Source organism: Stegostoma tigrinum, chromosome 13 (assembly GCF_030684315.1).
Source record: "Stegostoma tigrinum isolate sSteTig4 chromosome 13, sSteTig4.hap1, whole genome shotgun sequence".
Classification (NCBI taxonomy): Eukaryota; Metazoa; Chordata; class Chondrichthyes; order Orectolobiformes; family Stegostomatidae; genus Stegostoma; species Stegostoma tigrinum.
The window spans coordinates 17930542-17955892 of NC_081366.1; the positions used below are offsets into that span (position 1 = coordinate 17930542).

At 41.1% G+C, this 25351-nt stretch overlaps 2 protein-coding genes across 4 annotated transcripts in view; one reads left to right on the forward strand and one right to left on the reverse strand.

Annotated features, from left to right (window-relative positions):
• Nucleotides 1–698: 698 nt before the first annotated feature.
• Nucleotides 699–19481, reverse strand: LOC125458518 (glutaredoxin domain-containing cysteine-rich protein 2). Of its 2 annotated transcripts, XM_059650595.1 has the most exons (3): nucleotides 19286–19481; nucleotides 4832–5023; nucleotides 699–1317 (listed from the first exon to the last, which is right to left on the reverse strand). In XM_059650595.1, exons 1-3 carry the CDS (start codon nucleotides 19373–19375, stop codon nucleotides 1138–1140), a joined length of 462 nt encoding a protein of 153 aa, XP_059506578.1. In that variant the 5' UTR covers nucleotides 19376–19481; the 3' UTR covers nucleotides 699–1137. The 2 variants fall into 2 exon arrangements, with proteins under 2 accessions (XP_059506578.1, XP_059506577.1); XM_059650594.1 differs by lacking the exons at nucleotides 4832–5023; nucleotides 19286–19481 and adding an exon at nucleotides 9316–9660.
• The window catches only part of LOC125458517 (E3 ubiquitin-protein ligase SH3RF2-like), a 70509-nt gene continuing 63257 nt past the window's right edge, over nucleotides 18100–25351 (forward strand). For both annotated transcript variants that reach the window (XM_048543852.2, XM_048543855.2), the window contains exons 1-2: nucleotides 18100–18760; nucleotides 22492–22893. In XM_048543852.2, coding sequence (XP_048399809.1) covers nucleotides 22507–22893 — 387 coding nt within the window. In that variant the 5' untranslated portion in view covers nucleotides 18100–18760; nucleotides 22492–22506. The remainder of the gene's footprint in view (nucleotides 18761–22491; nucleotides 22894–25351) is intronic.

A 25351-nucleotide genomic window follows, 5' to 3' on the forward strand; every position in this document is an offset into this window, starting at 1 on the left:
GACTGCTCTTTCTCTTTTCCAGATGTTGATTTTTCAGGAATTTTCCCTTTGCAGTTCCAATTTTTAGTACTCATTGTATTTTTCCTTTCCATGTCATTGTATGTGGACTGCTGAACAGCCAGCCTCCATTCTGCGATTAGTTAATGGGAGTGGTTTCCTTACACAAGGGACACAATTTAGAGGCTTGATAAATCAAACAGCAAGATGGTTATTTTTGGCTGGCACAGATGTGATGGACCAAACGGCCTTAGTCTGTCTACTGGTCTCTATAACTCTAAGAATCAATAGGCTCCATTGCCAAGTGATACACCTCTGTTACTGACTGCTCCAGTCTGCAATCTCGAGAAACTACCAATGATGGATGTTTGTGCGAGAATCATACATTCAACACAAGCTTAATTGAGTACGTGCTGAATGCATTAATATTCATCATTATAATTGCACCAAAGTGTCTGAAAACATGTCGTCCTTAAATTCTCTAATATCTGTGACACTATTTGCCATTTGGCTTTTGCACTGACAAGTCTTCCATCAACAATTTGAAGGTATAACCAATGCACAAGAATATACCATAAGGAATATTATAAGCAAAATTCTGTATTTTCATATTCTTTTATTTTAACATCAATGCAATCTTAAAGATAAAAACAATAGGAAGATCAGTCACTTCAATTTACGCATGCAACATTCATGTCATCAACTGGAACAATTAGCAATCCCCACTGTCCACCAATACATTCAACACACTACAGTTAAATTGATAGATAGATAAATAGATTTTTAATAAGTTACACGATCGGTAGATAAATAGGTTACAAAAAAGTTAGATGGATAAATATGTATACTGAAATGGAAATGTATGTCACGTTTTGCTGGTCAGCAGAGGCATATGTTTCAAAGTCCATTGTATAAATAGACTGTATCCCTGTTCCTTGGCATCTTCAAGATGTCCAACCAGCTGCATCATAAATGTTCATTGTTCCAAGCACAACACAATGGCCTCTCCTCTGCCAACTCTCCGTCATCCACACCATGCTCCTCGACCACATCTACACTTTCCAGCAAAGGTTGTATGGAATTGCATGTAAATTCAGAGTTTACAGGAGACTAAACAATATATTGAGTGTTTTAAGGCTTTTAATCAGCACAGGTCTGACATGGCTGCACTCCATTCTCATTACATCCTGGGCACCGTATAGCTCGAAATGACTCTTTGAATCGGTTGGCAAACATTGAGAGTTTGCTTCCATGGCACAAAGAACAGGGGACAGATCCTGTCCCACCGCACTGCAGGCATGTAGGCTCCGATTCACCATCCTGAAATAAATTTAGGTCAGGAATTAGTTACAGACAGGTATTTTGTTGCATGCAGGTAACCTTTTAATACGTGAAAGTGCTTTCTACTTCTTCTTATAGAATCATAGAGTTGTACAACATGAAAACAGAGCCTTCAGTACAACTTGTCCATACCGACCAGGTATGCTAAATTAATCTAGCCCCATTTGCCAGCATATGGCCCATATCCCTCTAAACCCTTTCAATTCATGTACCCATCCAGATGCCTTTTAGACATTGTAATTGTAGCAGCCTCCAGCATTTCCTCTGGTAGCTCATTCCATTCACCCTCCACTCTCTGCATGAAAGTATTGTCCCTTAGGTCCCTTTTAACTCTTTCCCCTCTCATCTTAAACCAATGCCTTCTTGTTTTAAACTCCCTCACCCTGTGAAAAAGATCTTGGCTATTCACCCTGTCTACAGCCCTCATGATTTTATAAGCCTTTATAACGTCACCCGTCAGCCTCTGATGCTCCAGGGGAATCGGCCCAACCTATTCAGCCTCTCCTATTGTCTGAAACCCTCTAAACCTGGCAAATCCCTTGTAAATCTTTTCTGTGCCCTTTTCTTCTACGTCTCTCTATGCCATTGCCATAAATTGAGCAAACACCTTAAAGAAGGCCTCTTTGTGATGCTTGTAGAAATGCTCCTGCACATCTACCTCCTGAGAATTATTTAAGTATATTTCTTCCCATCTTTGCTTCTTCCATGTGGGGAAACACTTATTTCTTCACTATTTGATGGCATAGCACTTTCCTTTGGTCTGCTGTTTAGCTTCTGTAATGCATTCCCTGAAAGCTAGCTTTCTTGAACATTAGAATCCCAATGAAAGATCAGCAACCTGAAATACTAACTCAGACACTGCCTAACCTGCTGACATTTCCAGCATTTCCTGTTTCAATAATCAGAATACACCTTTCAACATCATTCCACGAGTCTCAACAGATTTCTCTAACCCTCCGACCATTACATCAGTGAAAGATCAGCAGAAATCTTAGAGTTACAATCAAGAGAATGAAAACCTCTACTAATAAATTGCACATGAACAGGATCATTTTCCCTTTATAATTTGTCTGGTTAGCTTAACATTTTGCTGTATTGGACTAGACCTGGACCTCAAATATAAGAATAGCACCGCGTGATATCACACCACTGATTTGCTAAGTGCCAGTAGAGGAAGACATGTTTATCATTGCAAAACAGATTAGTCATTTATACCCTTTCTTCAGGGCTTCCATTCATATTCTCCTGAAGTTACATTAGGAAATCAGATCATTAATGTCAGATATTCCAATTCCTAATTATCAGAGTTCTGGGCTTTTTCAGTGTAGATTGAGCAGGATGATGAAACTATAGCTTTGAGAACACGTATGTGATACTGACATTATATTGAAACAATATAGATTTCATAAAAGCTGTTAAAATCAAGAAGTGTTTTGATGGACTGACTATTTCTCTTTGTATGAGAGTTGATTAAAAGAAACTACTGGTTTAAATCATCCCTTGGAGATTGAAGAGTGGAGTAAAATAAAATTTCTTTCCATAGAAAGTTAAAGGCCCATGAATGCTTTTCCATGGGAGAGGTTGAGGCATAGACTATCTGTTTTAAATAAGCAAAGTAAAAACTAAAAGGAAGAACGAACACAGAAGAATGAGATGTGCCATGGATTACTGTAGCAAAATGTTAGGGCTGACATAATGAGGGAGTTAATAATGTATGTGCTGTAAGTTCCAATATAATGTTTCATTTTATTTATTTTGATGTATGAAAGTAACCATAAATTGGTTTTGCATCTCACACAGATTGTTACTTGAAAATTTAATGTTTGTCATTTGTATTCTTAATCCTGCTTATCTGTGGTAACAGCTCAGATACCTGTCAGACACCTGTTTATCTGAAGTATTAACTGCACATAACCATAGAATTGTAATACTGCAGAAGAAGACCATCTGGATAACTGTGCTTGTAGCAGTTCTATTACCTAGTGCCAATCTTCCACCTTTTCCACATAGCCCTGCTGAACATTTCTATTCAAAAACCATTAATTGCCCTCTTAAATGCCACTATTGAAGGTACCTCCATCACATTTCCAGGCAGTGTATTCCATATCCTAACCACATTCAATGTGAACAAAGATTTTTTTTCTCACTACACCCTTACACAACATTTTAAATATTTGCCCTCTTGTACTTTTTCTCTTTTATGAGTGCGAACAGCTTCTCCCTATCTACTCTATCCTGTCCACTCATGGTTTTGAAAACCTCTATCAAGTCTCCTCTCAGCCTTCTTTTCTCCAAAGAGAACAGCCCAAACTTGGTTTAGTTGGTATCACTCGATGTGAGACACAAGCTTGTGAATTTAAATCCAAGTCCATGACTTGAGCATACAATAACAATATTAATTGAGATCCTGAAGAGCAGTTTCATTGGTTCAGTGAGAAATTAATCATAATAAGGCATTGTGCAATGAAGAACAAATCTGCACCTGTCCATGATAATATTCCTACTTCAACCAGCAACACTAAAAATTGATTTGCAATTGACCAAATTGTTGCTGGTGGGATCCTCTGATTCTCAAAATGGCTGCTTGCCTTCCTGAAAAGCAGCAACCACTATATTATTAATTGTATGTGATATGTTTTAGAACCATGATAACATACTACATGTATGTTGCTCCTTGTCTTAACATCTCACCTAATTCATGTTTTCTTTCTTCAAAGCAAGATGGTGAAAATAGCTTACCCTATCAGCCACTGCTCAATATTATTGATTTTTACATTAGGCCAACAGAGGTTAGTTCGTAAATAAAAATAAATAGGACACAATAACCAAAAGAAAACAAAACCTAATTATCTTAGTTTTGTGATGTGTTATTTTTATATTTTTCCCACAAGACAGACAAAAGGGCCTAACACCTCACTTTATAAGTACTGAAAGAGAATTGTGATGGGCTGTTTAAAATCCTAACCTTTCTGATTCAATATCATGATGAAAATGAGCTTCTCTTTTACACGAATCTGTTTTGTTTGGAAACAGAATGAGAGAATCACACTTAGGATTCAACCAAGTTAGAAGTAAATATTGAGATGTTTATCACATAGTGATCAATCTTTCATGAGAATTCGGCACTCAACCCTAGTAGAACATTACCAGGCAGCTCTTTTAATAGCTAACTGAAAATTGAGGGATCTAATCTATTCCAATTAATTGACCACCAAATGGAGTTTCATTTTACAAGATTATTATTCTACTGCCAAAGAGGGGGGTCAGATGAAGAATCAATTAACCCAGATGGATCAATAACCTGAACACGTAGAGTGAGTATATTAAACATATGTAATATAACAAAACTGACATTAATGTTGAAACAATCAAAATGTTTCAAGTCTTTGAACATTAGAAATTTTTTAAAAAGATCTCTAATGTTTTGTTAATTCACTGAATAATTTATCTTAAGACTTTCTTTAATTTAAATCAAGAAAGTCATATAAAGTACCTCAGCTGTCCCTAACTGCTTTTCACTACTTTCTTCAGCCTCTTCCTTTCTGCCCAGGTTTGCTGTATTTTCAGAGATCAGCTGAGTTTGGAGAAGTTTACTTATGAGCTTTTGCTGAGTCGGTGGTGCCTTTATGATCCTGAGGTTGCTGGTATAGATGATAATTTTTCCAAAATTCAGTATTGTTGACAACTAGGAATGCAAAGATATGTTGTATAACTTATACTGACATTGCACTACCACTGGCAATATTTTATTAATGCAAGATTATAGATTAATTTCTTGTTTGAAATGCTTTAAACAGAAAAGCTCTCTATGTTGATAAAGTTACATCAGTCCTAATTACTTATCAACCAGACAGCTAACGTAAAGACTAAGCCATTGTCAAAAATGCTGTATTAGCATACAAAGTTTTTTTTAAGAAAACACAAACTAGAAGTGAAATTACTGTTATGTTTAACGTTCTGGTGTCAAGTTCCTCTCTCCACTTTCTTAATGGAGACCTGAGTCCTTTTAAAACCAATGCGATAACTTATTGATTCTGTCAAAATAACAGAGTAATTTAAAATACATACTCAAAGCATTCACAAGATAACACTGATCATTATAATTTTCAAGCTATATCTGCAAGTTTAATTTTTACTACAGTTTGTATCAGGGAAATTGATTTTCGTTCACAGCAACAAATTATTTCTTCAGAATCCATTATGTACAAAGAGGCTTCTTACAAAATTTTATGGGGCAATAAAATTCATGTGGACATTGGCAGTCTCTGGGTCCATGTGTATAGATTGTTAAAATGTCATGGACAGGAGTAAAAACTAACTCAAACTGGCTAATGGAATACTGACCTTCATACTGAGGAGATTATAATACAAGGATATAACAGTCATGTTCCAGCAATACAAAAGCTCTGATTAGACCATGTTGTGAGATGAATCCTCACCATATTGTCTTAGCTATTGGGTAGAAACTGCCACCATCCTCTTTCCTGGTTGGGATCTATTGGGTACCCTTGGTCCAAATGGTTGAAGGAAAACCATTTGGTATTTTAATGAGAATAGGCTCTTATCTTCCACAAGATTGGCTTAGAGCACAATAGTAATGATGTGCAAGCTACACCAATGTGATTGATGTTTTATAAAAGCTATGAGGAAGACCAAATTGGTAGCTCTCCCTCCACTCAGGTCCTAAGCTGTTCCATACAACATTCCACAGTCATTGGTGTTTAGGTCACTCAACAACATTAACCCTTTCAAAATTTTATACTCCAATGCAATAGACTGCACTTAAAATACTTCAGCAGTTCTAGCTAGTACACAGGAGGAAGGTGATATTGGCCTTGGATTGAGTGCAATTTAAATTTACCAGAATTATACATTGATTCCAAGGCAAAAATTACAACGATAGAGACCACAAACTAAGGCCATATCACCTATAATTTTGATAATTAAGTGATGACTTAATCAAAGTCACCAACATATTTGTGAAAAAGTGAAAATATTACTGCTGGCTGGAAATTTAAGAATAGGGAACATAGCCTAAAAAAAGAACTATTAGAAGTATAGTTAAGAAACCGTATACACAAAGTATAGTAGAAATGCTGGGTCAATTGAAAATGTCAATGCTGAAATTGATTGACTTTTTTTAATGAACTGTATGGAGGGCCAATGTGGATATAAGGGCAGCTACAGATGGTAAAACAAAAGGATTAGACAATGACAATGATCCATATCCCAACAATATTTTGAAACAAAGAGTTTAACAGAATCACAGAGATATTACGACATAAAAGAACAACATTTGAACTATTGTGTCTGTACTGGCATTAAATAAGCATCATTGCCTCATGCCAGTTCCCTGCATTTTCCTCATATCCTTGCACATTAGTTTTATCTGAATGATCACTTAATTCCCTCTTGAATGCTTCAACTGAATCTCCCTCCACCTCATTTCCAGGCAATGCATTCCATACTTTAAGTATTCACGAAATATGAAAATATTTATTCATACTTTATGCTTGTTTCTTTTGAAGATCAATTTAATCTATGCCCTTTTGTTCTTGCTCCTTTTACAGTCAGGAACAGTTTACCATTTGAACACCTCCGCTCAGTTCGCAACAAACAACTGCACCTCCCAGTCGCAAACCATTTCCACTCCCCCTCCCATTCTCTAGATGACATGTCCATCATGGGCCTCCTGCACTGCCACAATGATGCCACCTGAAGGTTGCAGGAACAACAACTCATATTCCGCCTGGGAACCCTGCAGCCTAATGGTATCAATGTGGACTTCACCAGTTTCAAAATCTCCCCTTCCCCCACTGCATCCCTAAACCAGCCCAGTTCGTCCCCTCCCCCCACTGCACCACACAACCAGCCCAGCTCTTCCCCCCCACCCACTGCATCCCAAAACCAGTCCAACCTGTCTCTGCCTCCCTAACCTGTTCTTCCTCTCACCCATCCCTTCCTCCCACCCCAAGCCGCACCCCCATCTACCTGCTAACCTCATCCCACCTCCTTGACCTGTCCGTCTTCCCTGGACTGACCTATCCCCTCCCTACCTCCCCACCTATACTCTCTCCACCTATCTTCTTTATTCTCCATCTTCGGTCCGCCTCCCCCTCTCTCCCTATTTATTCCAGTTCCCTCACCCCATCCCCCTCTCTGATGAAGGGTCTAGGCCCGAAACGTCAGCTTTTGTGCTCCTGAGATGCTGCTTGGCCTGCTGTGTTCATCCAGCCTCACATTTTATTATCTTGGAATTCTCCAGCATCTGCAGTTCCCATTATCTCTGACACCATTAGCCTGCTGATGATTTTGAAAACCTCTATCAGAGATCCTCTCCAATGGCAATAATTGCGACTTCTTCAAAGTACTCTCATCCCTCAAAATTTCTCATCCCCAGAACCATTGTTATAAATTGCTGCTGCACTCTCTTCAAAACGTTCACATCCTTCTGATGTGGCATCCAGAACTGTACACAGTATTCCAGATGAGATTTAACAAGTGTCTTATATAAATTCAACATCAACTCTTTCCCCTTGTCCTGTATATCTCTATTAATAAAACTAAGAATGCTTCACTTCCTGTGCTCTCTACCTGCCCTGCCACCTTCACTGATATGTGCACATATACACCAAGGTCTCTCTGCTCCTGTACACCCTTTATTTTGCATTGTCTTTCATTGTTCTCCCTACAAAAATGCATCAACTCACACTTCTACAACGTGCACTTACTTGCAGTCTGCTTATTAGACTGAAAAACCTGAAGCTATTGTGGCTGTAGGGGAACTATTTGTGCAGGAAAGTGGATAGCCATGTAAGTTGTAAGGCAGAAACCTAAAGGATGGTGTATTATCACTCTGAAACTGGAGGAATGTGCATTGAGGAAATGCTAGACGAGCTTCTGAGGGCTGCATGAAAAGACTATATACTCGTGATCCAGGTAGGTGTCAATAGCGTAGGAAGCAATAATAATTGACTTAAAAGTAATACATCTCAGGAAAGGAAGTTATTTATCATAGAGCTCAGAAACTGACAAAGGAGATTGGTCTGGTACTAACAGTCATTAGTGGGATTGACGATCACCCGGTGTTCCAAGTGGAATAGAAATGAACCAACATGAGAACTATAGGCCTATTAGCTTCAATTCAACATTGTACAAAATATGAAATTATTTATCAATTAGTAGAGAATTATCCGTTTGATAATCCAGTAGACAACAGCAATCAATTCAGAAAGTGCAGATCTATGGAGCAGAAGCAGGACATTCATTCCCTTGGGCCTGCTTTACAATTCTAGGTCATGGCTGTCTCAATGCTTTATTCCTGCATTATCCCCATATCTTTTGATGTCATTACGAACTAGTAACCTATCAATTTCTGTCTTGAACTTCCTCAATGGCTGGCTTTCACCACTATCTGGGTCAAAGAATTCCAAAGATTCACCATAGTTTGAGTGAAGAAGTTTGTCATCATGTTGGTCCTAAATGATGAGCATTTTATTCTCCTGGTTCTGGACACCACAAACAGTGGCAACATTCATTGTACATTGAATTTGTCTAAGCCCTCTAAGAATGTTATAAGTTTCCATGAGATCAGCTCATACTATTCTCAATTGCAGAGAACACGGTCTCCCTAGTCTCTCAACATAGTGCAATCCTACCATCCCAGGAGTTGACATGGTGAATCGCTACTGCATTCTCTCCAATAGCTAGGTCATCCATCCGTACGCAAGAGGACCGGAACCACACACATTAGTCTGGGTGCCGTCTCCACACATCCTGCCTGAACAAACTCATTGGCTTGGTTGTTGAAATGATGTCTCATTTAGACAATTGAAAGTCTCATGATAGTGCATAATTTGGTTTCCAAAAAGTGCAATGTAAACACCTCTTGCATATCCTAATTTAAAATGTACTATGAAGGGAGCATCAAATTCAAATCAACAAATTCATCGAGTCAAAGTGGAATGAATAACTTACCTTGGAACGGGTTGCAGTCAGGTCAGAGAATAGGTTCTGTTCTCCTGTCATACTGTACCTATCTCCATCTCTGAACACGTTTATTCTCTGTGCTAATAAACGTGTTGAAGAAGGGTAAGCTGGGTCCCAGCATTCCTGTGCTACAGCTCGGCTGATTTCAAATCTCTCACTCCGTCGTGTTTTCAATGACCCATGGTGCCCATCATCCTCAGGTTCTTCCGACTCTGACCCATCATCATAAACCTGCTTCAGCACACGGCCACTGTAAGAGGAGGAGATCCGGAATCTAACTTTCCTGGGCTTAGGTTCACACTTCTTACTGAACTTACTGCGGAGTTCCTCCATTTGCAATGTAACTGCAGAAACGTCCAATTAAGAAAAGGCCACAATCTGCCTAGAACCTAGAACTAATTCACAGAGCGTGCTGTAGCTGCAGCCGCTTCTGTTCTCTCGCTTCCTCGTAATGTATAATTCAGTGGCGAGATCATTTGTACGAGGCTGACACCACCCTAATTAAACAATTACATGAGTGTGTAAGTAGCTACAACACAGCAAGGCAATTTATCTTAGGCACCAATTTTAAAAAAGTGTCTTTGTTGGAACTGTACTGTTACATTCATTTTGTTAATTCAGCACAATACACCTCTGTGTGTGTGTGTGTGTGTGTGTGTGTGTGTGTGTGTGTGTGTGTGTGTGTGTGTGTGTGTGTGTGTGTTGCATTAGCAACATTCTTCTTTTGTGTGAATTTGGGTTTTGTATTGTTCCAATAAGCATTGTTCTCTGCCCTTCTTGAAAGCTTATCTTAAAGTAACAGGTGCTGTCCAACGTCTGGACATGTCTACAAATTTTCACGTGAAATTATTGATTTTCTTGTCCCATCCCAGGGGTGACAGTCCATTTTGATCGATGCCATTATTGTTGCCCATCAGATTAGATTTTGAAGCCATGTAGCAATGTAAAATGGGTCATTGTGAGTTTATAGCTTATTTAACCTCTTTCTCCGAATTCTATTGTAGTAATTGGAAGTAAAGACCTGAAGAAATGACAAGCAGGCAGCCGATTGTGCGATTGCCATTCTAAACTAAGCCTTCTTGACATGTCTGCAGTCTCTAACGTGTAAAATCACACAACGTCAAACCCTGCCTCAGTGCATTACTTGCTAAAACCATCATTCATGCCTGTTGCTAGCTCTAGGCTTGCCTTCAGACAGTCAGTTAGCTCTGCTAACTGTATGGTTGTGTGGGGAGGAACAGAATATAATCAGAGAGTGTGTTCAAGCCCTGTACTGTTTGAGATAGTTCTTCGGGTTTACATCCTCACATTACCCATTGGGATATCATGATATAAACCATGGTGTTATATATTCACCTATGGGGTGAGGATGCTGCTGGCTGAGCCAGTTATTTGGTCCATTCCTATGGGCCCTTGAGAAGGTACACTATTGCAACTACAAGCAGGCAATAAATGCTGGCCAGCCAGCGACACCCCACATCCCATGAATGAACAAAAAAAATGCAGTGGTAAGCTGCCTTCTCCAGCTGATGCATTCCGTATGTTGTTGGAAGTCCCACAAAACCATTGGGGAGCAAATTCCAGGATTTTGACCCAGTGACAGTGAAGGAACAGTGATATATTTTCAAGTCAAAATGGTGAGTGGCATGGAGAGGAATTTCCAGGTGCACATGTTCCCATGTATCTGCAGCCTTTATCTTTCTATGTGGACGTGGTCGTGGGTATGGAAAGTGCTGATCTTTGGTGATTTTTTGTGGTGTAGTTAGTACACACTGATGCTACTGAACATCAATGGTGGAGGGAGTGGATGTGGGGGTGTGCTGCCAATCAAGCAGGTTACTTTATCTTGCATAGTGTCAAGTTTCTTGAGTGTTGTTGGAACTGCACCCATCCAAGTAAGTGGGGAGTATTCCATCACACTCCTGACTTGTGGCTTGCAAACGATGGACAAGCTTTGAAGGGTCAGAAAATGAGCTACTTGCTTCAGAATTATTAAACTCTGAGCTTGCTCTTGTAGACTCTCAGGTTATATAGTCCAATTCGGTTTATGGTCAATGGTAACCTCAAGATGTCAATAATGGGGGATTCAGCGGTGATAACACCATTGAATGTCATGGGAGGCAGAAGAATTGAGATGGTCATTACTCAACATTAGTGTGGCATGAATATTATTTGCCACTTTTCAGTTCAAGCCTAGAAATTGTTCAAGTCTTACTGCATTTGAACACGACCCGTTTCAATGTCTGAGGAGTCACGAATGGTGCTGAATATTATGCAATCATTGGCAAACATCCCAGTTTATGATGAACAGAAGGTCATTAATCAAGCAGTTGTAGTTGCTTGGGCCCGGGCACTACCCCGAGGAATACCCACAAAGATGTTCAGGAGCTGAGATGACTGACCTCCAACAACCACAACCATCTTCGTTTGATTCTAACCAGTGGAGAGTTTGCCCCTTGATTCCCATTCCCTCCAGATCTTCTTGGTCTCCTCAATGCTGTATAGTCAATTCTGGCCTTGATGTCAGGGGTAATCTCACCTCACCTCTGGAATTCAACTCTTTTGTCCATGTTTGAACCAAGGCTGTAATGAGATCAAGAGCTGAGTGGGCTTGAAGGAACCCAAACTGGGCGTCACTGAGCAGGTGTTGTTAATAGCACGGTTAATAACACCTTCCATCATCTTACTGATGGTCAAAAATAGATTGATAAGGAGCTAGTTGGCTGGCATTGGATTTGTCCTGCTTTTTTGTACACAGGACATACCTGGGTAATTTATCACATTGTCAGATACATGCAAATATTGTAGGTGTTCTGCAGCAGCTTGGCTGGAGGTGCAGGAAGTCCTGCAGCATAAGTCTCTAGTACTAATGCTGTAATGTTGTCAAGGTCCACAGCTTTTGCAGTATCTAATGCCTATACGTATTCCTTGGTATCAAGTGAACTGAATCAAATTAGCTGAAGACTGGTATCTGTGACGCTGGGGACCAGTGGAGGAGGCCAATATAGGTCATCCACTCAGCACCACTGGCTGAAGATTGCTCCAAATGACTTCAGAGCAATCATAATCACCAACGAACCACTACATGAAAAGAAACTCTGTTATCCTGCTCCTGCCTTTTGACCTCATGAATCACTTCATGGAGGATGGCTGCCCTGTTGAAATGGATACTTTCCACTTTGCAGAATTCTGAACTTCCAAACCCAACTGTTTCTTGTCGCCCATATCCTGAACCTGAGGGCATTTGTCATCCCACCTCATTGGTTGTTTCCATGGGATCGTGTGCAGCCCATCGTTAATCCATATTATCATATTCTTCTACTCAAACTGCCAGCAAATCTCTGCTGAACTGTGTAGACTCTCGACTTAAAGTACTAGTGAATACAATATGATCAATTTCCCAATCGTACTCCCAGAGTATTTTCCTGTCTTGGCATGGTCCCTGTCACTAATACTGATGATTCTTCTTGGAAGGTAAGAAATTAAACAAGCTACTTAAAATTTGTCCTTTCTTAGCATCTGATATCAGATTTGAGTCTGCTAAAATGATTCCTTCCTGCTGCGTTGTTATCTGAATAACTTCAGTCAAAGAGCTCCAATGGGAAATACCACTCACACTTTCTATCATTTGCATGTTATGCAAAAAATACTGTTTCTTGCCTTCTGGATTTCATTCAGTGATGATGAGATGGAAACATTTTTGCCAACCTGATGTAGGTACATGTTTCCACCCTGTTGACAGAATGAAATGATTCTCTAATGCCAACATAAAACTCTTAATGGATTCAATACTTTTGGACCTAATCAATGAGTTTATGTCAAGAGTCTACACAGTTCAGCAGAGTTAATGGGTAAACTAAAACTAAAATAAAAGAATTGGAATTTGCCTGTTCAATATACAGCCTCAAACCTGGCTTTTCACAAGTGAGTAGAACCGTACATCTTTCCTGAATTCTGAAGTCACCAGTTAATGCAAACAGTTTCAGCAGATTTCTAAACATGTTTACTTATTTCTTACAGACTGGTATAGCTTTCCTCAGAACATTCAAGAATTTGACAACACGAGAGAAAAACTATTGAGAGAGCAAACACGGCAGCAGCCTTTGGAAACTTCCAAAACTTATACTCTTGCCAAGAGACCAAGTACGAACCAGTTTTTCCTCTTTCTAATCAGTTGGCTGGTTAGTACTGGGACTCCCTTGATTTACCAATTTAACACTCAACAAGCTGCCACCCTGAAGCATAGTAACCACATGATCCATCTACAGCGTTCTTAGATCAATAATTAAGGTAGTTCCCAGGCCAGTTCCCAATAGCAAACATTGGTCTTTGTTCACTTCTTTTTAAAATAAGTTGCTTTTCAAAGTTCAATTCTTAACTTTAACTTGCAGTTCCAAACTAAAACAATGAGAAAAATAAAAGAAAATAGTAAGGATATCTACATGGATCACTAATACCAATAATCTATTCTGCTTCCAATCTTCTGATTCACTGTCACTATCTGAATGGTTTGCTCCAAAACCAAAGCTCTTTGATTTTTTATATATTACTCACAGGGATGTAGGCATTACTGACTGGTCAGCATTTCTGCAGTGCGTCTTGTAGATGGTGCCCAATGCTGCTATTGACGCTTGTGGATTTGGTACCAATTAAGCAGGCTGTTTTGTCCTGGGTGGTGTCAAGCTTCATGAGTGTTACTGAAGCTGCGTTCATCCAAGCATGTGGGAATATTCCACCAAATTCCTGACTTGTGCCTTGTAGATGGCGGACAGACTGCTTTGGGAAGTCAAGAGTTGAGTTACTCGCTGCTGTATTCCTCGCCTCTGACCTGCTCACATAACCAATTTGTTTATGTAACAAGTCCAATTGAGTTTCTGGTCAAAGCTAACTCCCAAGATATTGATTGTTGGGGTATTCAGTGATTGTAGCACCATTGAATTTCATGGGCTTTCTAGTGTATAAAGAGTCATACAGCATGGAAACAGAGCTTTTGATCCAACGGGTCCATGCCAACCATAATCCCAAGCTAAACATGTCCCACAGGCCTGTGCTTGGCCAATATTTCTCCAAATATTTCTTATTCATGTACTTTTTGAAATGCCTTTCAAATGTTGTAACTGTACCTGGATTCGCTACTTTCTCTGGAAGTTCATCCCAAACACAAACCACTCTCTGCGTAAAAAAAATTGCCCTGCCCCATGTCCTTTTTAAATCTTTCTCCTCTCACTTTAAAAATATATCCGCTAGTCTTGTAAACCCCCATTCTAGGGAAGCGACACCTGCCTTTCACCTTATCTATATCCCTCATTATTTTATAAACCTCTGTAAAGTCTGCTCTCAACCTCCTACATTCCAGTGAAAAAATATTCCAGTCTATCCAGCCTCTCCTTATAACTCAAACTCTCCATGCCTGGCAACATCCCAGTAAATCTCTTCTGAATTCTCTCCAGCTCAATAATATCCTCCTGGCAACATGTTCAACGTCTAATATGTAGCTCTGAAGTGAGTCAGTATCTTAAGATCTGTTTTCTCTGAGATGCCAAAGTCCATATTCTATTTTTCCCACCTCTGAAATTAATCTTCCCAGCAATATTATTTCTGCTTGCTATGTCTTCCTAATTTGATTATTTATTTTCTTAACTTTAAAGGCTTTTAATTCTGCTGTAGCTCTGTGATGCTTTATGCCCAATTCTTCAAAGGATTCCAACCTGCAGTATAAAAATGTTGCCACCCATGCACTGCTGTATTGGAGATTTTCCTATCATTATGTGGTCCAAATTTACAATTGCTGCCTTTTGCAATTACAATGGAGAATACCCATCTTCTATGAATATGATGGAGGATTCCGTCTGTTTCCAAAAACAGTGGATGATTCCCACCTTTTTAACAGCTTAATAAATGATTCCTTTTCTTTAATAGCTTTCCTGAATAGGTCCCCTGGCTGTAATCTTAAAGACAATGTAGTTCTCTCAAAGGCTTCATTCAATGAATCCTGCTCCCTGTAATTTGGAAGATAATTCCTTTCTCTTAACACCTTCAGAGAATATATCCTACACTTCACTGGTCTATATGACGAATCCTGTACTCTTTCCCCAAATGATTTGCGCTGTCTGTAGCGCTTTAATTATCCTTGTTGCCTTACTAGCTTTTTTTTCTGGATGAGACCTGCAGTCAGTTGTCTTAATAAATGCTGCCCACAGTTACCGTAGTTGAAATAATAGTTCTCCTGCTTTCATCTGCAGTTTCAATAGCCTGCTAACTTATCTCATACTTTGTTTGCTTACCCTTCTAAATTGCTTAAGTATTGCTTTAATGCTAGCTTCACGACATTCCTAGTGTTGTTTTATAATTACTTCTGTAGCCCTTTGTTTTCCTTACCGTAGTCAGCCACATGACACCTATTTACTATGGTGGTAACACAAAACTTACATCTGCTTGTCCTGTACCTGGTCTGAAATGCTTTTTACTATTACCTGTAGATTTTGACTTTTTGACTATCACTCTGAAATACTCTTCTGCAGATTTTTCAATTATCCAGCTTTTCTACCTGCTAACTGTCTGCACATGTCGTCTTCTTAAAGCTGCGTCATCCAAGATGGTTGAGATAACAAGGTGTGGAGCTGAATGAGCACAGCAGGCCAAGCAGCAACAGAGGAGCAGGAAAGCTACACTGTGTTCATCCAGCTCTACACCTTGTTATCTCAGATTCTCCAGCATCTACAGTTCCTACTATCTTTGAGGATTATTAGCTCAGCTATGATCTAATGAATAGTGGGACAGACCCAACAGGCTGAATAGCCATCTTCTGCCCCTGTGTCTTATGGTCCTGAGGAAAACCATTTGGTAGTTTGATGAGAAGAGGCACCTGTCTGAAACAATATGTAGTTTATTGCAGGATAGCAATCAAGCTCAAGATGGGAATGATAGAAATTTTTACTAAGGCTAAATGGGATACAGAGATGGCAGAACCATCTCCTTCAAGATCCAGAGCTGTTCTCCCACACAAGTCCATATGGCATTGTTATATTGGGTTAATACTTCACTCCCTTGTATTAGCCCTTCCAGAGCCTAAAACTTTATACAACACTTGCTTCTAAAACACTTGCCTCATCATTTGTGTTCACTGTTCTCTTCACCCACTTTATTGAAGCCTGTCAGCCTGGCTTTATCTTCTCAGCTTTACTCTCGTCCCCCTGAAAACGCAGACTTACCTCAACGTCCAGCACCAATCGTCATTGGGAATTTCATGCAGTCTCAGCAATAGTCACTGCTCCCAGTGGCGCTGCTGGGACCAGAGAGCTGCCAACCAATTTGATAGAGATAACTTGGTGTGGAGCTGGAGGAACACAGCAGACCAGGCAGCATCAGAGGAGCAGGAAAGTTGATGTTTCGGGTCAGTACCGTTCTTCAGAAATGGGGAGGGGAAGGGAGCTCTGAAATAAATAGAGAGAGGAAGGGTGATGTTGGGGAAGGTAGATGGGATGGAGACAGGTGAGTGCAGGTAGACAGGGCTGGGGATTGGTCAGTGGGGTGGGAAGGGCAGATAGGTGGGAGAAAATATGGACAGGTTGAGTCAGGTCAAGGAGGCAAGGATGAGAGGGAGGGTGGACATGGGATGAGGCCTGGAGGTGGGGATATTTAAAACTGTTGAAGTCCACGTTTAGGCCATCGGGCTGCAGGCTCCCGAGGAGGAATATGAGGTGCTGCTCCTCCAGTTTGTGGGTGGTGTCATTGTGACCCTGGAAAAGGCCCAGGATGGACATGTCACCCAGGGACTGGGAAGATGAGTTAAAATGGTTCGTGACTGGAAGGTGCTGTCGTCTGTCACGTACAGAGTCCAGATGCTCTACAAAACAGTCTCTGAGTCTCCACTTGGTCTCACCAATGTAAAGGAGGCTACTTCAGGTGCAGTGAATGCAACAGACCAAGTTGATGGATGTGCAGGTGAGCCCCTAACTAATGGTTTCAGAGATAGTGGGCCTTGAATGGAGGTGAGGTGGGGAGGTGTAGGGGCAGGTCTAGCACTTCCTGCAGTTGCAGGAAAAGGTGCGGGGGGTGTGGGGAGGTTAATAGGGAGTGTGAAAATGGGACTTGATTACGAGCTGGGGACAGAAGACCCTGTTTGAGCAGTCTGCTGACCGTCACGTTGCTGCACAGGACCTTGCTAGAGCAGGGTGCTTTCACTCCTGGCATTTAAACCGCAGGATTTTATGGCATGTGAAAGATAATGGTTTCTTACCATTCTCCAGAAAATGTTCGGATTTTAACGACATCTTGGTCTGTCACAGAAAGTTAATTTTCTTGAGAGATTTGAGAGATATGACTAATATTTCTACAGTAAACTGCATCCATCATATTCAGGTTATCTGTTGTTAACAAGTAACAGTCTTTCCATATCTTACTGATTTCCCAATCATAATTAAGAAGTAAGACTTGCCTCTAACAACGATGAAGATGTATACAGTAGAGACAACTAGCCCTAGATGTCACGCTACAGTTGCTCTCTTTCCCTGTGGGTTTCTGTTCGATAAGTGCAACAAGACAGTTGACCACACCTGTCTCTTCCAAGTTAGCATGATCCCTTTATAGAAGGCTTTCCCTCCTCACTTCGCCAAACTGCCTACTTCCTCGGAGTTGCTGCACAATCAGGCAATTTGACAACTGCAGGGCTATTTATATTCTACCGAGGAATTCTTCAGAAGGGATTTGTATGTCGACAGCAAGACCTTTTCAGACTCATGAATGAACAGCCATTGCGGATCATGCCGGCAGAGGGAACCCTTCAGCTCACCTCAAATTGAGTGGCTTCTCATATATAATTTGTTGTCCCGACTGGGTGTGGTAAGAGATGAATGACGATGGAAAAGGCTGTCTTGTACAACGAATGTCTGTGGATCCCCTGCTATAATCTTTGGCTTCTCAAGGCTCAGAATAAGTATGACAACGCGCAGAGGATTTCTAGTAGTAATGAAGTCGTTAACATTGTCTTGTAATCCGATCAGTGCTGCAATTTCTGTTCTGGGGCTGGGTGGCGTGATCTCACGACGGGATATCTAATTGGGCTGAGGTTATTTGGCAAGAAGCCCACTACCAACAGAATGAGAATATTTCCTTGTGTTCTAATTTGTTTGACCATTAATGTGATGCACTTACATTGACAAGGAAATTGGACATTTAAATTGCTCTTGTGCATTGTTACGGTACGAACTGAAAAGAAATCGAGATGAAAATACCATCGAGGGAATCAGTTTTGCAGTAATTTTTGAAGCTTTTGCACAGGTGTCTGGGTACTTAACGGCAGTTCTGAGCTGATACTGACTTTGGGAGGAAAAATTTGTTCGTGTTATTCCCTTGAAACATATCCTTTGGAATGGAGAATGATCCTTCGTTATTTCTTGCAGGATTCAGGTCTTCCATCCACTTCAAGTGACAGGTCAGTGCCAATTCAAAATGTCTTTGTTGACACTTCAGAAATGTCCTGTCTGTTTTGTCTAATCCAATACAGTGCAGCCAAGACTGCATCTGTGATGAGGAAATTCTGAAACAATTTGTTGAATTCAATGATCTGTAGTAAATGTGTAACAAGTGAAATGTATTTTCATTTAAGGCAGACGGTTCAAACCTGTGGTGTGCAAAGGGAAATATATTGCAAATACACGAATGAGATTTTATTATTTCTTTATACTATACTATATAAACAGTGTTATTTCCATCTTCTGTGAGGTGCAGTGATAACATCGTCAACCTATGATTTTCGTACAAATGTAAAATAGCGAAGTGGAAAGCAAGAGAGGTGAGGGGAGAAAGGTGAGTATCTTTGCATCTGGATTATGGTTGCCGATCCCAGTACATTTATAAATCTGAGCCAATACGATCATTTAATTGTCTCATTCGATTAGCTAAATAATAACGACGAGGGTATATAGAAGGAAATATATTTCTGTCAGGTATTTCCTACCTTTTTTCTGGTGAAATCGTTAACCCTCATCAGGGAGGAGATACTGATGCTGGAGCAGTGAGCATTTTTCACGTTCCTTGCACCTCTCATACACCAAGGGCTATATTTCTGCTGCTATTTGTACCAGAATTGCCAGCTCGAAGCAACATTACTTACATTGTCAGGTGATACTGACTGCATGGTCTAAATGCCACGACAGTCTGTAATGCTGGGAGCAGTATTCTCTAAGGCAACCACATAATACATAGCAATGGAAATCTGAACATCACCTACTAATTACTAGGAGCAGCCAATTGTGTTGTTTCCAATTTCAAAGAGAACCAAAGTTCAGTTAGTCTAGTCAGCACAGTTCACGATGAGAATCATTCCAAGGTAGACTAGATTGACATATAAATATAAATGGGTTAAAGTACTGTGTTATTGACATGAGGTGGTTTCTGGGAGCTGTATTGTCATTTCAGGTTAAATTAGACGTCATTCAACTTTAATCCGCCATAGTTTATGTACACATCACTGCTTCCAGCACATTGATGACTAAGACAATATCCACAGGACTAAACATTCTCCAAATCATGATTCTCTATGCATGGGTTCAATAGTAAAGTTAACAAAGTTTTATTTTTTTCCAAACTTAAATTCAAAAGAAGCTTGAGGTAAAACTTTCCATTTGCCTTATGACTTTTGCTTATTGCCTCTCAGTGTGTGATTAGTGGCAATTGTTATTAGGTTTTGTGCATTGGATTTAATTCAGTTGAGATTGAGAAAAAAATGCTCATGAATATTAAACATAATACCCTCACCTCTAACACAGAGAATAGACATTGCTCCACATTGGTTCACGTTTAAACCTAGTCCTATAGGCTTTGAGGTGATCATCTGAATTCTGAGCTGCCCAATTCTGTTCATAATCAATGACAAAAGAAGCCATTAATCTTTTGGATTGAAATTCTCACAAGGCATTGGAATTTAACAGCTTTTGGAGTTTCATTATAATTAAAACAGCACATATAAAGAAATGAATTATTACTGTAACCCCATTCAAGAGGTAAGGATTGATTCTGTGTAAAAGCTTGAGACTGCACCACTTGTGATAAACTGAGCCAAAGACATTTATTATAAATTGTATTAATAATTTTTGCCTCCTGATCCACTCAGTAAAGATGGTCATCATTGTGGAAATGAACCATATAAACCAGAAGGTCCAACTTTTGATTACCAATTTATGTTGGAGTTAATGTCATCTGGAAAATCACTTCATGCACTCAGCTCCAGTACCCCCCGCACAATCAAAGTAAGATGATCAGCTAGAATTCCTATTCCTGGTTTATATCCACTGCATCCCATTGGAAAGGAGAGTGTCTACTTGGGTTCAGTGCCAGATAGTTGCTGACACTATTACAAATAAAATGGAGATTCCCCATGTTTCACACGTAGTGCAAATTCAGGAGGCTGCATTCTGGAGGTGAATGATTTCCGGATTATGGCCTCTGGGCTTTAGAGTTCTGTCCTGGAAGCAGAATTTTGGGAAGCTCAGTATCTTAGCCTTTAGTTTTGAAGAGTACGATTTCTTAGGTGTGGTGATCTGTGTGGAGAACTTATGAAATAGAAGCAAGGTTAAGCCATTTGACTGTTCAAGCCATGCAACAAGATTAGTGCTGATCTAATTGTGGCCTTAACTCCACTTTCCTCTGAGCTCCTTCGACTACCTTCTAGATCAAAATCAAACACAATCTTGGATACATTCAATGGCCTCCACTACTGACTATGGAAGAGAATCCCAGAGACAAATAACATTCAGTTGAAGATGCTCCTCCACATTGGGAAGATGTTTTATTTTGAAGCTGTTTCTGGATTCATTTGGCTGGGGAAATGTTCTCATCATATCTACTGAAGTCCCCTCAGAATTTGTTCCACTAAGATCACCTTCCGTTCTGTTGAACTCTAATAAATATATGCATTAATATCTCAATTTTGAAACACCCCCTTCATTTCCATGAATAAATTTGGATAATCTTCTCTGAACTTTCTCAAATGAAAGTATATTCTTCCTCAAATAAGCAGATCAAACCTGTATGTAGCTCTTCACTATAAGTACATTCTCATCAATATCCTGTACAGTTGCAGCAAGATCTCTCCATCTTTAAACTACATCCTCTTTGCAATAAAGGCCAGCATTCCACTTGCCTTTGTAAATTTTAGCTGTATTTGCTGGCTTTTTGTGACTCAAGTAGAAGGACACCCAGATTCCTTTGTAGTGTACATTCTGCAGTCTCCCTTAATTTAAATTATATTCTTTATATTAATTCTTCCCAACAAAGTGAATTGACCCATATTTTCCCACATTTTACTTCACCTGTCAAATTGGTGCCAGCTCATTCACTTTATTTATATCTCTTTGCAGAGACTTAATGACCTCCTGTCAGTTTGCTTTCCTTACCTAACTTTGTATCATCAGCATTAATGCTGGTGTTAATCTTTTTGATCAAATGGGCTCTTTTTATGCTATAATCTGTGCGCAGTTTATGTCTCAGGATGAATAAATCTGTCCTTTAGAAGAGGAAAAATGGCAGTTATTTAGAAAGCAATTTGCTGATTATTGGTATGTTAATGATTTTGTGCATTTCTTGTGTTTCCTTATGAGGGTATTATGGCGTAGTAATTTTGTTGCTGGACTAGTAACCAAAGAACTCAGCATTCCTGATGAGGAAAAATAGTCACAACGTTTCCACAATATTTGAGAAATTTGAATAAGTAAATGTGGACTTTCGAAAACTCTACCATTTGTTGTGGTGACCAAGAAACAACTGGATTGCAGTAAAAACACATCAAATTCACAAATACACTTGAAGGATGAGTATCCACAGACCTTATGTGTTATAGTCTATGTGTGATTTCAGAGCCACAGAAATATAGGTAACATTTGACTGCAGTGTGAAATGGCCTAGCTAATCAACCAGTTACATTAAACCATGAAATTTATAGTGACTAAAGAAAATGTCTGAACTCCAGGTGCTCAGTAGGCATGAGGGTTGAGCAATAAATACTGTAAATCAATAATAAAAATGCTAAGGCACAGCGAAGAAGTAAGTTTTATGAACTATAAAACCTAGTTCCTAATAACAGTCTGAACGGATTCATAACAAATGATCAATGTCATTTTTAATGCTTGAGAAATGAATTGAACTTTTGCTCTGTTTAATTTTCAGAGTGTTCGTATTTTGATGAGATGGTATTGTGGGAGTAGAATGGATGATCTAGCCTTGCTGGACCTGCTGGAATGCCCTGTATGCTTTGAAAGGCTAGATGCTACTGCTAAAGTATTGCCATGCCAGCACACATTTTGTAAACCGTGTCTACAGAGAATATTTAATGCCAGAAAAGAGCTTCTCTGCCCAGAATGCAGGACTCCAGTGACATGCGGCATTGAAGAGCTGCCAATCAACTTGTTGTTGGTTCGCCTGCTGGATGGCATTAAGTATGGGCAGAGCAATGTCAGGATCACTCCTGATCGATTGTCTCAGGCGCCCTCAAATCAGGAACAAAGAAGCACAGATACAAGAAGTTTGCAAGCTAGTGTGGTGAACACAGCCAAGAGCCCCATAGAGAAGGTAATGATTGAGCCATTTTATTCTTATGATTGCAGGGTGAAGAGAAATCATTTTTTAGAGGCAAGCGTGTAGAAAATATTCTAATTGAACCTGTAGGGATGAAGCTAGGCTGGTTGAAGTAGAAATTTGGACAAGTCAGTAAACAATGTGGATAGAATTATATAGAATCTCAAGCATTTCATGCCTTTGTAATGAAACTGTTCCTTTGTAATACCTAGGCAGCCTAGAGATGGCCTTATTTTATTTGTCCAACGGAAGGTTTTGCTTAATTAAAATACATTTGGAAGCCTCATGTTCCAAATCAAAAGGAAGACATTTCAATCAGAACAGCCACCTGGCCATGTAAACACAACAAGTTAGCCTTCCTCACTTTCTCTCTGACTTGTCATAGAAAGATAATGGGTAGAAGTCCCCTAGTAGACAATAACAGATTTATTATTACACAGGACAATAAAATGTGAGGCTGGATGAACACAGCAGGCCAAGCAGCATCTCAGGAGCACAAAAGCTGACGTTTCGGGCCTAGACCCTTCATCAGAGAGGCGGATGGGGTGAGGGTTCTGGAATAAATAGGGAGAGAGGGGGAGGCGGACCGAAGATGGAGAGAAAAGAAGATAGGTGGAGAGAGTACAGGTGGGGAGGTAGGGAGGGGATAGGCCAGTCCAGGGAAGATGGACAGGTCAAGGAGGTGGGATGAGATTAGTAGGTAGGAGATGGGCGTGCGGCTTGGGGTGGGAGGAAGGGATGGGTGAGAGGAAGAACAGGTTAGGGAGGCAGAGACAGGTTGGACTGGTTTTGGGATGCAGTGGGTGGAGGGGAAGAGCTGGGCTGGTTGTGTGGTGCAGTGGGGGGAGGGGACGAACTGGGCTGGTTTAGGGATGCGGTGGGGGAAGGGGAGATTTTGAAGCTGGTGAAGTCCACATTGATGCCATTAGGCTGCAGGGTTCCCAAGCGGAATATGAGTTGCTGTTCCTGCAACCTTCGGGTGGCATCATTGTGGCACTGCAGGAGGCCCATGATGGACATGTCATCTAAAGAATGGGAGGGGGAGTGGAAATGGTTTGCGACTGGGAGGTGTAGTTGTTTGTTGCGAACCGAGCGGAGGCGTTCTGCAAAGCGGTCCCCAAGCCTCCGCTTGGTTTCCCCAATGTAGAGGAAGCCACACCGGGTACAGTGGATGCAGTATACCACATTGGCAGATGTGCAGGTGAACCTCTGCTTAATGTGGAATGCCATCTTGGAGCCTGGGATAGGGGTGAGGGAGGAGGTGTGGGGGCAAGTGTAGCATTTCCTGCGGTTGCAGGGGAAGGTGCCAGGTGTGGTGGGGTTGGAGGGCAGTGTGGAGCGAACAAGGGAGTCACGGAGAAAGTGGTCTCTCCGGAAAGCAGACAGCAGTGGGGATGGAAAAATGTCTTGGGTGGGGGGGTCGGATTGTAGATGGCGGAAGTGTCGGAGGTTGATGCGTTGTATCCGGAGGTTGGTGGGGTGGTGTGTGAGAACGAGGGGGATCCTCTTTGGGCGCCCAAAGAGGATCCCCCTCGTTCTCACACACCACCCCACCAACCTCCGGATACAACGCATCATCCTCCGACACTTCCGCCATCTACAATCCGACCCCACCACCCAAGACATTTTTCCATCCCCACTGCTGTCTGCTTTCCGGAGAGACCACTTTCTCCGTGACTCCCTTGTTCGCTCCACACTGCCCTCCAACCCCACCACACCTGGCACCTTCCCCTGCAACCGCAGGAAATGCTACACTTGCCCCCACACCTCCTCCCTCACCCCTATCCCAGGCCCCAAGATGGCATTCCACATTAAGCAGAGGTTCACCTGCACATCTGCCAATGTGGTATACTGCATCCACTGTACCCGGTGTGGCTTCCTCTACATTGGGGAAACCAAGCGGAGGCTTGGGGACCGCTTTGCAGAACACTTCCGCTCGGTTCGCAACAAACAACTACACCTCCCAGTCGCAAACCATTTCCACTCCCCCTCCCATTCTTTAGATGACATGTCCATCATGGGCCTCCTGCAGTGCCACAATGATGCCACCCGAAGGTTGCAGGAACAGCAACTCATATTCCGCTTGGGAACCCTGCAGCCTAATGGCATCAATGTGGACTTCACCAGCTTCAAAATCTCCCCTTCCCCCACCGCATCCCTAAACCAGCCCAGTTCGTCCCCTCCCCCCACTGCACACAACCAGCCCAGCTCTTCCCCTCCACCAACTGCATCCCAAAACCAGTCCAACCTGTCTCTGCCTCCCTAACCTGTTCTTCCTCTCACCCATCCCTTCCTCCCACCCCAAGCCGCACCCCCATCTCCTACCTACTAACATCATCCCACCTCCTTGACCTGTCCATCTTCCCTGGACTGACCTATCCCCTCCCTACCTCCCCACCTATACTCTCTCCACCTATCTTCTTTTCTCTCCATCTGCGGTCCGCCTCCCCCT

Excerpts from the sequence above, each read along its gene's own strand:
- LOC125458518 (XM_059650594.1), bottom strand. The coding sequence starts at position 9,660 with ATGGAGGAACTCCGCAGTAAGTTCAGTAAGAAGTGTGAACCTAAGCCC. Across the intron at positions 1,318-9,315 it reads TGACTGCAACCCGTTCCAAG|GATGGTGAATCGGAGCCTAC; the intron begins GTAAGTTATTCA and ends AATTTATTTCAG.